This window comes from Centroberyx affinis, unplaced genomic scaffold (genome assembly GCF_046629955.1).
Source record: "Centroberyx affinis isolate AG114_WGS23_722 - 3 ecotype Tasmania unplaced genomic scaffold, CSIRO-AGI_Caff_v1 ptg004850l_1, whole genome shotgun sequence".
In the NCBI taxonomy this organism is placed as follows: Eukaryota; Metazoa; Chordata; class Actinopteri; order Beryciformes; family Berycidae; genus Centroberyx; species Centroberyx affinis.
The window spans coordinates 157,437-172,938 of NW_027282370.1; the positions used below are offsets into that span (position 1 = coordinate 157,437).

The window sequence follows — 15,502 nt, forward strand, 5'->3', positions numbered from 1 at the left end:
ACCTCATACTAACAACGCAGCCAGACTGGAGGTACGGTGATTTTCCTGCACCTATAAACCGTTAGGGAGGAGAATTTGGTGTGTTTTGAGTACAAAAAACAAAAACAAACGCCCATTCTATGCGTTCTCTCTTCATTACAGTCAAAATATCACAGCCCAGTATTATTCACACTACCATCCAGGATAAGGACGTTGAGATTGTCCCGGATTATAAATACTTGGGAATTATTATTGACAACAAACTAAGTTTTGAGTCCAACACTGATGCCGTTTGCAAAAGGGTCCAGCAGCGCTTGTTCTTTTTAAGAAAGATTAATTCTTTTAAGGTGTGCAATGTTTTAATGACTCTGTTTTATCTGTGTTTTATCCAATCTGTTCTTACCTACTGCATTGTGGCTTGGTCAGGCTGCCTCACTCTGTCCAGTTAAAATAGGCTGGCAAAGCTTGTCAAAGTGGCCAGTAAGGTGATCGGGGTTCAGCAAGCCCGGCTTCAGGACATCTACAGTAAGCGGGTTATCAATAAGGCTTAACTAATCCTTAACTGTCCTGACCGCCCACTTTATAAAGGAGTTTGACCTCCTGTTGTCATTGACAGGCTTAATCTGTTAGCCTAACTTTTAACTTGCACACCCTTATATTATTATTTTTTACTTATTGCCACTGCACAGCACTTTACTTGATTTTGTACTTTATTTTGCACTTCACTTGCAATGCATTAATATTGGATCTGGTATTGTTTCCCATTTTGTTTTTTCCGTATCTGGTTCAGTGTGGTAGAAGTGTCTTCGTTTTTTACTTGATCTGTTGGTTTATTCCGGGAATTTCTGATGCTTGTTGTCGTCGATGTTTTAAAATGTGACCTGATTCATTTTGATGCCCGCTGCAGACCAAATTTCCTTTGGGATAATAATAAAGTTGAAGTTGATATTTAGCTTAGAGTGTGCTCAAAAAAAAACAAAAAAACAGTAGAGGTGCAACACATGACATCTACAAATCAAAAATGACAAAATGTAAAGGCTCCATTTTACAAACAGGAATGCCTTATGATTTAATGAAAGATTTACAGTCGTCATGTACGGCTTTAGCTGATTATTCCCCAAGTTAATAAGCCCCAGTCCTGCTGTAAAACACTCAGTCAGCCACGGGACGCACCGGTGTCAGAGCAACGCTGCCATCTAGTGTCCAACACCCGCTACTGCAGCATTTAAGCATTTCATCTAAAGTCACACGGTGGGAAATTTTGGAAATATTGGCTGGTCAGAGCAGGTCTACTGTAGCAGACACTTCAGCAGGTAACAAGCCCCATTCTACTCTGAATATATAGCGGGCATTTTTACCTTCCTTTTAGCTAAGGAACAGTCTTAATGGAGGACACAGTTTACCACTTCTATTAAAGTTTATCTTTCCTTTTATATCGTTATTCCTCTTTTACTTTTATCTCTTCATTTCTCATTTTAACTTTGCTTTCACTGTGAACCGCATTGAATTGTGCAATATAAATAAAGACTGATCGACTGATTCAAAGTGACTGGATTCTGGTACATCCCAAAATTGACCAGAGGGACAGGGCTATTTAAAACAGAGTGTTTAATAGAGTAATGAAAGTCTACTGTATTTGCTCCATATAATACGTTACTACACATTATTATTATTGTTGGGACGACCCTGGATGCTCAGTGATTTTTGTTGTTCTGGGTACTTGTCCCTCACCTGGACACCGAGTCCCTACCAGCTGCAGGGGTCGCCGTCCTGTGGCCGACCCTGACCTCTGACCTCTGACCTCCCTGTGGAGATCAATTCCCCTCTAACAGAGAATAAAAACATGTCTCCACCACAGACTGTAAAACAGATGGGAGTAGTGAGTGTGACGTCCCCCATTATCTTCTGAAGGGCCGTTTTGAAGCCTGGAGATCGGGTTTACGGTCGCCGCCATGTTGACATTTTTTGGAGCCGGTGCAGCCAAAGAGAGGAAGAGGGTGGAGCCAAGGTGGAGGGGGCGGAGTTTGGGTCGCCTGCAGAGCCGCCTACTACTGTCAATCACTAGGAAAACTACCCTGTTTTATCTCTGTTATATCCTGTTAATAACAATTATTTTGAAAACCTCCATTAAGACACACATAAGAAGAAGTGAAATTAGCTGCTGAGACCAAAACCTCTTGTGGAGAAAAATTGACCAACTTTACATTTTATAGGAAGTTGGGTTGTGATTCATTGACTTGATGGAGTTGGGCGGTTTGGAGTCTTTTTTTGAGCCGGACTCTAGCGGAACTGCTGCTGCTGCTGCACTTCAGGACTGGCTTCAAAATTCATCCGTGGTTTTGGCCGCTTGGCAGCCACAAGGTCAGGAGTTTGAATTTGGCTCATGAGCTTTGTCACATCGTAACTCGGCCTGCACAGCTACGGCTGAGAAGGATAATCCTCAGTATTTTTGCGAGATACAATGATCACGATTAGTCTGTGATTCAAGGTTATTATCGTTAACGAAAACTAACGAAATAACGAAAACTAGGTGTGAGAAAACATTTTCGTTAACTGAAATAAAAATAAAATAAAAACGAGGCTTTACAAAAAAACGATAACTAACTGAAACTGTATTGTGTGTTTACAAAACTAACTATAATAAACTAAAATTATACAGAAAATGTCTTTAGTTTTCGTCTTTGTCAATTTATTTCATACATAAGCCTAGTATCTTGGGTGGATATGAAATCTTTTTTTTCAATTTTTTTTTTACCTTTTTGAATCTCGCCCCTGACAAATACCCCATATTACAAAAAAAGACTAAAACTAACACTGAAACTAATAAAAACTAAACTAAAACTAAGCATTTTCAAAAAAAATAACTAAACTAAACTAGCAAACCCGCTTTAAAAACTAATTAAAACTAAACTGAAATTTAAAACAAAAAGTCAAAACGAAATAAAAACTAATGAAAAATGCAAAACTATAATAACCTTGCTGTGATTTAGTGAAAAAAAAAAAATTCCATTGCACTTTTTTGCATTTTATATCAACGTCTGTCTCTTAACTAAATTACTGTCGGCATTCTCAAGGAAATAAAACCAACACCACCGAACTGTGTGACTGATTATGGAAGCCAACATTGTGATATATGAATATACATTATTCATTACTCTGTGTCCAATTACTCTTTTGTGTAGACTGTCTACTAAAGCAGACATGCATTTAACAATATGAAAAAAAAAAAAAAGGCATTTATTCCATGAGATCCTAAATCAGCGCTCTCATTTTAACGAGCGTGTGAATGCAGAACCTGAACAGTAGCCGAGTCAGCAGAATCAGACTTACAAAACCGCTTGTACTCAAAAAACAGAAGAGAAACTAAAAACGGCCATATCTGATGAACAAATAAGGTGTGTGTGTGTGTGTGTGTGTGTGTGTGTGTGTGTGTGTGTGTGTATAGTTGGACCAACCTGCCAGCAGTTTGGGGTATTTCTGGTGGACCATGTTGGTGAGATCTCCTCCGTCGTCCAGGATCATGTTGAGCGGCTGACCGTCTTTGAAGTACAGAGTCTGTTCAATGCACCACACATACTCCTCATCTGTCTCACCCTTCCACGCGTAGACTGGAGACAGACAGACAGACAGACAGTTTGTTGCATGTTGATTATATTTTAGAGTTGTTCCGATACCGATACCAAGCAAGTACGCGAGTCTATGCACCGATCCGATATCACGTAATTTATTAGCTCTGAAAAAAATCAACTTTAAAGTAGTTTCAGCAGGATAAAACGGCCGTTTTCCCGGAAATCTATACTTATATACTAAATTTATACTGTTACTGTACTGTTTAAAATTTTAAATGTCTTTTATTTTACTAAATTGTGGCTGCACATTAACAGTTTTTTTTAAAGGAATTGTTATATATTCCTAGATTTATTTATTTATGTTCTTTTTCAGTTATGGCTGACTGTCAAACTAGATAATAAAGTTCTATGTCATTCGTTCTCTGTATGTTTTTGTTCATGTTTTACAAAGGGCTTAACCTGAGCCAGGCCATACAACCAACAATGATAGCAATTATATCACATCCATACAGGGTTAGTAGTATACAGCTGTTAAAGAATAATAACAACATATATATACACTTTTTAACGCACTGGTATCGGATCAAGTTCAGGTATCGGAATCGGGAAGGAAAAAATGGTATCGGAACATCTCTATTATATTTTACTGTACCTTAACTTGCTTTTATGCGTTTGTTTGGAGAAGTAATCAATAGTCAAATAGGTCAATACTTCAAAGCCATTCTTCATCCGTCTCCCTCCTTCACACAGACTAAACACAAGTATGCTCGTGTGCCAGAGGTGGGGACTCGAGTCACTTGACTTGGACTCGAGTCACAAGTTTAATTGCTTGGGACTTGACTTTTTTGGACTTGTAAATGACTTGAAAAGGTTTCTAAAGTCTTGACAAAAGACCTTGTGTTTGTGTCAATGACAAATTTAAAGTTCCAGACAAATGATGGGTCCTGGTATGCTAGGACACAGGAATATTCAACTATGCATGTCCAAAAAAAAAGTTTTTAAATCAAAGTTTTATCACTTTATTTTGGCGTTTAGGGAAACAGATCATTTCGACTTGTAAAATTGAGGGATTAATTCAGAATGATAAAACATTGTGTATGTAAGACACACACACAGGCGGTGTGTGTTACCTGGGATGCCGGCCTTGGCGATGGCAGAGGCAGCGTGATCCTGGGTGGAGAAGATGTTGCAGCTGGACCATTGGACCTGGGGGACAGAGAGCCAAGAGTTACTGTGCGTTCACTTAACGTTCCCACCATGAAAGCAAAGTTAAAATAACTGCATCATCACTCTGGTAGCAACATTTTCTCTGATTTTGATGTCATCATCCGACTTTGAATGCCATTTATGTGAAGTAGGAAAACTTTTTTCCCCCCAGTGTATTAGATCAGTGATTCTCAACCTGTTTCGTATCAAGGACCCCTAATTTAGTCCATATTAGAGCCACGGACCCCCATTTTAATGAGATTTTGTCTCTGACCCAAATCTGAGAATATTGTTAGATATGATTTTGTCCAGAATTCCATGACTGTTTGACATGTATTGTAGAGAGATAACAGTGAAACTATGATCAAAACAGTCATTCTTCTATATTCTCTAATTGCGTTAACTTCTTGTAAATTAAATGATGGTGAAGTTTAACAATTCATCAATTTGCTGGGGACCCCCTGGAACCCCCTCAAGGACCCCTGGTGGTCCCCGGACCCCAAGTTGAGAACCACTGTATTAGATGGCACGTGAATACAAGGTTACTTCTCATGTTTAATTACATCTCACTAAACACCAGAGAGAAAGCCAGAGAGAGAGAAGGGAAGAGACAAAGAGAGAGACAGGTACTAAAGCCACAATCTGCAAATTTGAGGTAAGCAAGCGAAGTGAAGCAAACAGGATCTACTTTAAAATAATTAACCTGTGCTTCAGGCTTTGAGGATTCAGTTGCAATGCCTAGTTAAACATTTTTTGAAGTATTATTTGAAGTATTCGGAAATCACGAGTATTCAAATCCTGTAAAGAGGCATTCGGGCTAGACCTAAATATATTCTATTATGTTATTTTAATGTTGGGAAAAGTTGGATATTGCAGGTTTAAGACAAAGAAAGATACAGAGAAAACAAGACAAAGAGCAAAGAGACTGTGAGGTAGACACACAGAGAGAGAGAAGACTATAATCATCACCAGGGAGGGAGGAAAAAAATAGATGAAAAAGGCTGAGAGATAGAGCTGAAAGATACTGACAGAAAATCTAGTTGCATTTATTTGACAGAATATTGCAATTTTAAAAGTTTTGTCATACATTTTTTAGAACTTTAAAACCATTAAAAGAAAATGCTAAAAAAAAAAAAAAAAAAAAGCCAAATGTGCAGATTTATCGAGTTTGAGTCTGATGAAGTTTTTCACCAATATTGTCCTTGATTCATAGACCAAAGATACCCGCCGCTCTAAAACACCTTGCTCAGAAAAACATTTTGGACGCCTCTCTCTCTTAAGCAATTAATTTCTGCGATTTGGAAATTGCAGAAGTTCATATTGCGATTTTCATTTTTGTTTTCGGATTAACTGTTCAGCTTTACTGAGAGCAAGGTTATTATAGTTTTGCATTTTTCATTAGTTTTTCTTCTTATTTCGTTTTGACTTCAATTTCAGTTTAGTTTTAAATTATAATTATTTTTTAAAGCGGGTTTGCTAGTTTAGTTTCTTAAAATGTTTGTTTTAGTTTAGTTTTTTATTAGTTTCAGTGTTAGTTTTAGTCTTTTTTTGTAATATGGGGTATTTGTCAGGGGCGAGATTCAAAAAGGTAAAAAAAAATTGGAAAATAAAAAATTGGAAGATAGATTTCATATCCACCCAAAATACTAGGCTTATGTATGAAATAAATTGACAAAGAAAACTAAAGACATTTTCTCTTTTAGTTTATTTTGTAAACACACAATACAGTTTCAGTTTGGTTTTTTTCACTTTTTTTGTAAAGCCTCGTTTTTATTTTTATTTTTATTTCAGTTAACGGAAATGTTTTTTCACACCCAGTTTTCTTTATTTCATTAGTTTTCCTTAACAATAATAACCTTGACTGAGAGATCAGGTCGATCCCTGGTATTTATTCTCTCTGTTGGTTCCCAGGCTGCAGGTTCCTGGCAGGACCTAACCGGTCCCAGTCGGACAGATAAAACCCCCACAGCAGCTCTGATAACAGCAGCGTGGCCTCGAGACAGAGGGGAGGAGGGCAGCAGGTTTGTGACCGGAGGGATGCTGGTTCAAAAAGTCCCTCGATAACTACTACTGAACTTTTAGCAAGGCATTTAACCTCCACCTGTTCCAGTGCGACCAGCCAGCAGAAGGCTGTGGTTTTACTGGGCGGCTCCCAGTGTGACGCTGCGTTCACACTGTCATCTAAAAATCTGCCGTACCAGTGGGCAACGTGGCAGGTCAGCCGACCACAACCAAAACACTTACTTCTTGAAAAAAAGAGGGTCGACCATTTCTAAGTAGGTTATGCTTTGTAGAAAACATTTTATGTAATTCCCACCACAAATGAACAAAGGGAATTGGAAAAGCCTAGACAAAAATAATAATAATAATAATTAACACATCTTTTTGTTTCCTGGAACAGTTTGTCCAGACTCCAAAATGGACCATCAGTACAAATTCTCGCTTATTCACTTTACCTTCAATCGAAGATGAAAAAATATGAAGAAATCATCATCATCGATTTTGATTTTACTGTTTTAACATGCATACTTTGTCATCATTTTATTATCTTCATTTATTTTTATCATTATTATTGTACCAACTGTTTTATAGGCCTAACTTCATACATTTGTTTTTCTTTTCCCCATAGCTTAGTAAAGTGTCTTTGAGTATTATGTAAGACGCTTTATAAATAAAATGTATTATTATTATCATTATTATGAGCAAGTACACAAACATATGTGCGTGCATCCATTCGGTTTGTCTCTACCGCTGCAGTCGAAGGTAAAAGCTCAGAAAATGCTACTTTTTACTGCTGCACTTCTTTTAAAATGTTGTATTTTACTTGATTTTATGCATTCTATGTACTCTATTTCTTAACTTTATTTTTATTATTATTCAGTGGGTTTTATTTTCCATCTTATGTTATGCTTATTCTATGTCTATTTTCATGCATGTAATTTCTTTGTTGTAAAGCACTTTGAGCTGCATTTCTTGTATGAAAGGTGCTATACAAATAAAGTTTATTATTACTTTTGTCGGCAGGTTCCTCCTTCAGTCGCTTTTGGCGGCGATTCCTGTCGCAGTGTGAACGCAGCGTGTGTGTGTGTGTGTGTGTGTGTGTGTGTGTGTGTGTGTGTGTGTGTGTGTGTGTGTGTGTGTGTGTGTGTGTGTGTGTGTGTGTGTGTGTTGTTGAAGGAGCCAGCGTGATCAGCTGACTCCCTGGACGGTAAATGTCACCTCAGCTCCGAGGGCGGTGAGCGTCTCGATGAGCACGGCGGTCTGCAGGGTCATGTGGAGGCAGCCGGCGATGCGGGCGCCCTTCAGAGGCTTGGACTGACCGTACTTCTCCCTCATCTTCATCAGACCGGGCATCTCGTTCTCGGCGATGTCGATGGCCTTGCGCCCCCATTCAGCCAGGCTGATGTCAGCTGAGAGAGAGGCAGAGAGGGAAGAGAGCAGAGTCGAGTCAAAATGTCACCGTTTAATCTCGTTCTGGACAGTCGTACTGGCCTTTAGGCCCTCGGTCAGCTGATGTCAAGAGAGGGAGCGAGATATAACATACAGCCTGTAGCCCACATGTGCCCCAGTGGGAATTGAACCCCTAACCCTGACAGTGTTGGTGCCTTGCCCGACCTTTTGTGCTATAAAAAAGGACAACAGAGTAACAGGGAACAAGACAAAAGCCCTATTGGCAATGAATCAAGTCATTTTAATCCTGGGTAATTTCCACCGTAATTTCTTCCTTTTCTTTCAGACAGTTAATTTCCATCTTCCACCTGTCATAACAAAAAGGGAGGCACTAATGGAATCTACAGAAGATGGTTGTGTATGTATTTTCAACACAAACTTCACGTTTTGCTTTGCCAAGTCCTGTCCAAACAGCTCTACAGGCATCATTGTAAAGTTGAAATTGAGTTTAATCTCATTATTGGCAATCTGGATGCCTGACCTCTAAATGACGGCTGGTTAATTACTGGAGTAGACAAACTGAGCAGTCACAGCCAAAGTTTCCAACCCGACTCTGGAGACACTCAAATAAGGAACAGCTAACCTGTCTCTAAATTTGAGATCAGTGTGTTTGTTTGAATAGACAAATGAATAAACGCTTAGTGCAAACAGCACTGCAACGTGTCCAGGCCCGACGGAGACTTGGCACAAAGTCTCAGCAAGACTTGAACTAACTTGCAACAACTCTTACTCAGAAAAAGAACAGGTGAAAGCATGAACCAGCTGTGAGTAACCGTCTCCATGCTGAGCGACAGGAGCCACAGCTGTCAAGCCAGGGAGGAGCTTATCCTTTCATTCCCATTTTGGTTTTAGCCTTGTTGGGGAGTGTGTGTGTGTGTGGGGGGGGGGGGGGCATGACCTCGCTAAAAGCTAAGGCTGGGTATTGGCAAGGACCTCACTATACGATACATATCACGATACGATACATTGCAATACTCTACATAATTTACTGAAAATTTAAAAATAGAGCTGAAAATACAACTTGCTGTGTACCACCTGGGTAGTCTAATATGTACATCACACTATATTGATAACTCAGCAGACAAATTGAGTCAAAACTATTGAATTCAAAGGGATTTGAGGGAAATTTACGGACATTTTAAATCCGCTTAAAACATGAATAATTTTTTTTTAATGTATCGATACGAGGGGCTGAAAAATCGATACAGTATCATGGAAAGAAATATTGCAATACTCAGCTGTATCGATTTTTTTGCACGGCCCTACTAAAAGCATCTACCTAGAGTTGTCAAGATATCCGAAATTTTTACTTCGATACCATTGCAAAACTTTGAACTCATTATTGAATTTCATAAACGTTCAATAAAATTTCACCAAATGTGTTCTGCAAGCTGGAATTCCATTTCACCTAGTGCTAGTTGATTTAATCTATCGACAGAAAAATTAATTAATTGCTTATAATTCTGATAATCGACTAAAACCATTTCACTTACAGAGCCGACGAAACCCCCGTGCAAAAGTTGCTATAAAGTTTTCCAAGTCAATGTGGAAACACATTACTTGATTGTTTTTGTTTGCTGTGGTATCACAGTATTACTCAGACATATTAAACTTAGCATTGGTATTGGAGTCAAGCGTCTGGTATCATGACAACACATCTGCCAAAACACATGGGGATTGAAATGAGAGACATTCCAGTCACAATGCTTTCAGTGACTTATGCTGCCACTTCCTGCTGTACAGAAGCTCCATAACTGACTTCTGTCTAACATCTGCACAGAGGCCCCACCTCAGGGTCCGGACTAACATCTGTCCCAACTTCATTTTAGTTGGACAAGCAGTCTGACTTCTGGCCATTAGATTATCCATGCTTGCAATAATGCATCTTACGCTCTACAGAACAACGTTATCCCTCCCGTTTCCCCCCCCCTCCGGCAGTAATAAAATCTCTGCCTCTCCCTCCCAACTGAAAACAAAAAAAGGCTTTCATAAAGATGAAACATGAAACAGACACGCCTTGCATCACCACATGCTGAATTTCAGCTGCAGGCCCAGAGGGACGGAGAAAGTTTTATTCCATGTTACTTCTACAGAATCCGAATGAACAAAATGGTCATTCCTATTCAAATCAGAATTTTCAAGTGGCCATTTTGCTTGAACGATTAAATTGCAGCCACAGAACTTGTGATAATATGTTCATTGAAATAACTATTGGTTTGGTGAAGGTTGGTGTTTCTTTTTTTACTTTATTTAACCAGGCACAATTTCAAAATTACATTTATTTTCAATTCCCAGTGTGCATGGCACCAACACTACCTGGGTTAGGGGTTCAATTAACACGCTCTTATTTACAATGATGGTCCGAGGGAGCCATCCCCAGTACAACACCACTACTACTCCTACTGATGGTGTATATGGAACTTCTCTTAAAAAAAGTGCTGTAAAATAAAGTAACAATAATGAGCTACAATAAAGATTATAACCCATGGAGCATCCTGGTGGCTTGTGGTCTAAAGGGGAAGACCGTGAGGCCACAACGTCCCAGGTCCCGTCTAATAAGTCTAATATAGAGTCTGATAAAGGCAAAAACTGCCAGAAAAATAACTTTAAAAAAAAATATTGATTCACTGGAAATGGGGCTAGGCAATAATTCAATATTATCGTTTATCGTCTTTCAGTGGAATCATTTCGTGATGATATGAAGATATTTTAATATCGTGACACATTTCTGCTGTCTGAATTGATGATGACAAGCAAATTTTACTTAAAAACTCTCATAGAATGAGGTATGGTAGGATTATTATTTGAATATTTCTGTTTTGTTTGACATCACACCTAACATCACCATTCGGTGCAATGAGATGAACATTAATTTGATTATTTAACGTGATTTTGCATACATGAACCATATCGTGATATATATTGATATCGAGAAAAATCCTTATGATTATGATGATATTGATTTCAACCATATCGCCCAGCCCTAACTGGGAAGTTCCCTTTCTGTTCACTTTCATTCTCAGTGGGGAAATGTTATCTCAGGACGACTGAGGAAGATTACACAATACAACAGGGAGTGAAATGCACCATCTATTCTAATTCTACGCTGCAAGCCCAAACTGCCTCAGGCAAACCTCAGGATGCTAAAGTCCCATAATATATAACATTTAACCCCCCCCCCCCTCTCCTCCCCCGTCCACACACACCGCTAACTGCACTAAACCGGCACTGACTTGAACAACCAGCCAGAAGAGAGAGGATTGGGAAAACAAGTTCACACCGAGGTCAAAAAAGTGACTGAACTGAACTCTGGTCAGAGTTAAATGAAAGGCATTAGACAGGAGGTTGTGTGTGGTCCTGCACCAACACTGCCAGGGTTTGGTGTTCAGTGGCATATTAGAGTTTACGGTCCTTATTCAGGCCGTGGAAATAAGACCGTCCTCATGACCGACCCACACTTTGTGCCAACATTTTGAAGTCAGGCCAGTCAAGGCAGTCTTATGTGCAAAAAAAAACAAAAAAAAAACACCCATGGCCACAGTCAAACCTCTGAAGGAAGCTGGAACACACAGGGTGGCGATAACAATAAAGCTTTTATAAATTCTGCACATAACACTACAAAGACTTGGCTTTTTCACACACAGTTATAAAAGTATGATAATTACTGGAGTACAAGACAATTGAGGAATTTCACCTCGTCTAGCAGTTAAGACTTTTCCTTGAGCGCCATTTTTTTTTCCTGTTGCAACCAAAACTGGTTTTATGTCTCCTGCAGAAGCAATTAAATCCAGGTTTACCTTGTTTAACCTAAACTACAAACCCACTAACCTGTAGTGTCAGTATTCTAATTGGAAAACCTTACACTGCAAGGACTTTGGACGCCTTTGGCAACTTTGTCTACAGTGGACAATATGTGGGATTGACTGAATGTTTCTATTTGTATAACCTTTACAGGGAAAATTTCACTGAGATTTAAAATCAAAATTTTGCAAGAAGAGACCTGGCCAAGACCGCAGCAATTAAACATACATAAAGTTAGGGCTGGACGATAATTCAATATTATCGTTTATCGTCTTTCAGTGGGATTATATTGTGATGATATGGTGATTTTGGGATATCGAGACGCACATTTCTGCTGTCTGAACTGATGAGAACAAGCAAATTTTATTTAGAAACTCAAAATGAAATATGGTAAGAATATTATGTGAAAATTTCAGTTTAGTTTGACACCACACCAAACATTACCATTCGGTTCAATATGATGAACATTAATTTGATTATTTAACGTGATTTCGCTTATGTGAGCCATATCGTCATATATATTGATATCGAAAAAAATCCTTGTGATTATCGTGATATTGATTTCAACCATATCGTCCAGCCATACATAAAGTTACAGAAAATACAACAAAGTAAATAACTTCCAAACTAGAAACGTAAAACTATATCGTGCCAAATACAAATTAAAATCAAGTGGATCAGAGTAAATGAGTGAGTGACTTGTAGTGAATGAGTGACTGAGTGAAGGCATCAGTACTTCACACACTCTCTGCTGAACTCTGACACCGACAGCCTGTGGCTGGTGGAGGGTGTGCAGACTTTGCCCCCCAGCTATCTGCTAACGGGACATTGAGTAACTCTGCCTTCCCGCTGTCCCAAACACCAGCTGCTCCTCACACTGCAGTCTGCCTGTCAAGTGTCACATTTTGCACATATTGATGATACATCACAATCTATGATATTTTAATGGCCTAATGTCCAACTTTTTAAGATCCGCCTGTTTTCAAATGCGCTGTCTCTGGGAAAGAGTAATGAGTTTCATGTCTTTTTTTCAACATAACAGTTTGTTTGTTAATAAGGCATAATGAGTACATTTCCGTTTTTAATGCAGAACAGTCACAGTACCAGTCCCTTGGTATTTCATTTCTTTGACTGAATACCTACATCACAATAGTCAGTAGTGAACTCCTGTCATGTGGCCCGTTCTGATCAGATCTAGTTGTAGAACAATTTGTTCCAGATTTACTTGTAGAATCTGGACCGAGGAGTTTAGACTAGCGAAAATCAGCTGGGTCTTTTAAATTTCTTTAAGAAAAAAACTCACACATTTTTATAAAACATGCATTCTGTAACAATTAAGTCTTTGTTTTATTTGTCACTGAGCAATTTATTCATTCTATTGTTTTACATGTGTGATCATGATAATTATGCCTTTGTAAACTTTGTTTCTGAAAAGCTGATGTGCAATGTTTATTACCACTTCAATAAGCAGGCAGCGCTGCAAAGGAGTTAATTATTACAATGCTCTCTACTCCAAGGCTAATTACTGAAAGTGACTATAAGTCCATCTACAGCTAGGCTAAATAAAGCAGAGCATGCCAATAAGGTTTTAACTGCATGCCTTTTCCACTGAGATCTATGTTGCATTTAATTGGTCCTACAGACATGGTGTTAAATACAAAAGGTGGAGAGATGATGGCCTCCAGTCTGATTATCATAAAACAAACATCCACCAGCAGAAACAAAATTCAATATTGACAGACAAGCATTCAATTCTATTATGCATCTGTATTTATATCAGCCTAAAAAGGTTGGTAAATTGAGTTTAGGGGGTTTTACTCCACTATATCCCTGGCTTGGTCTTAACCAGAGTTGCTAGACGTCTTAAGCTGCACAGCCACGACTAAATAAACTCATTTAATAAGAAAAGAAGGATTCATTTATAATTCCTAAAGATCACAAAAAATAATCCAACAAAAGTATTTAGCTTGCACAGCAGAGGCTCAGAGCACCACGTGTAGTCCACAAAGTACTACACTGTAATATTTGCGTTCTTTGCCTGTGCCTGTCAGTCATGCAAAAGCTGGCGGTGTTACGCAAAGCTTTATGGGAATAGTAGTTTTCACACTAAACTCGGGCCGTGGAACGCAGCGCCTCCGACGCCCCAAATAAACTACAACACCCAGAGTCTGGAGGCTTTCTGCTCACAGTGAAGCCCATGCTCGCTGCAAGTACGACCGAGTGTTTCATATCGATTCATTCTCAGATGTTGACAAACTTGGTGAGCTGCGAGTCCTCAACAAGTTAAAATGTCCGTGCAGCGAGCTAAACTGAATATAAACTGAGCTCATAGCGAACTAAAACACTGCAAAACCCCAGAATAACAACAAAAGGCCGAGCTATTCACCATGTGCTAGCCGGTTGGAAACAACGGAGCCGGGTGTGCATGTAGAGTCTGAATACCTGCATGCACGAACAAGTCCATGAACAAATTTCCGTTCGTTTCACTAAACGGTTAGCTTGGCAGGCTAACACCGGTGCTAGCAAAGGCTTTAAATGATATGTACGGTTACGGTAACGTCAGCTGAACAGCTTGCTAGCTAGCCAAACCGCTACACTACTTTGCGAAATGAAACTTAAAAGCGTAGTTAAGGTAATAAAGTGTGCTACTGACCAACTTTGAAGGGAAGTTTCTCAGACATGGTTGTTTTCTGGTGTTTTGTTCCGGGCGGGTTGAATGGAGCGGCTGCCTGGCTAAAGGACAGGGGCAGAGAGGGAGGGACGGAAACATGACGACTTGGTTTTATCGTGGAAGCGGATTTGGCTCGTTACAAAATTCATGATGCGGGCGGCGCCAATCCCGCCAACTCACGATTCCTATTGGCTGCCGCAGTTCCCGCCCCGCGTGTGAGGGATGTGATTGGCGGAGACGGGGTGTGGGCGGGCCAGCCAATGACAGCTCGCGATGCAGGGTGGGTGTGCGTTCGGCAAGTGTAGTTAGAACGAGTTTTGTCTGGACTCTGTAAGTTTTTTCCGAAAACTTGCAGATGAAATGCAACAGTGGGACTCTCTCTATTCTATTCTATTCTATTCTATTCTATTCTATTCTGTAATATTGCCTACTGGGGATGAATTGGATATTATAGGCCACACAAACACTGTAAAAAACAGTCTTTATAACACATAAATGTTCACTACAGTCTCTCCCTGTCCTCACATGGACACTGCAGTGCAGTGCAGTGCAGTGTAAACGGTTTGTCTGTAGCCTATAAATTAGTATTGAACTACAGTGACTGCACCACATCCTCAATCATTTAGTGTTATTGTCTTTCTAACGTATGCATGTGAGTTAGCTAATATGTAAAGTTAGTGTAATATGTTACATAATGTTGCAAAGCATGATTACATGAAGGTACAGATGCAGCAGTATGGGATTTTGATGGTGGGATTATAGTCTGAGGTCTCACGTTTTCAGAATCAGAATCAGAATCAGGTTTATTGCCAAGTAAGTTTTCACA

The 15,502-nt window shown here is 39.4% G+C and overlaps 1 protein-coding gene across 1 annotated transcript in view; it reads right to left on the bottom strand.

Annotated features, from left to right (window-relative positions):
- ahcy (adenosylhomocysteinase) overlaps positions 1 to 14,741 on the bottom strand; it is a 28,222-nt gene extending 13,481 nt beyond the window's left edge. The window contains exons 1-4 of the mRNA XM_071545294.1: positions 14,659 to 14,741; positions 7,974 to 8,164; positions 4,679 to 4,754; positions 3,435 to 3,587 (exon numbers count right to left, since the gene is read on the bottom strand). Of these exons, the coding sequence (XP_071401395.1) occupies positions 3,435 to 3,587; positions 4,679 to 4,754; positions 7,974 to 8,164; positions 14,659 to 14,686 (448 nt within the window). The 5' untranslated portion in view covers positions 14,687 to 14,741. The remainder of the gene's footprint in view (positions 1 to 3,434; positions 3,588 to 4,678; positions 4,755 to 7,973; positions 8,165 to 14,658) is intronic.
- Between the last annotated feature and the right edge of the window lie 761 nt (positions 14,742 to 15,502).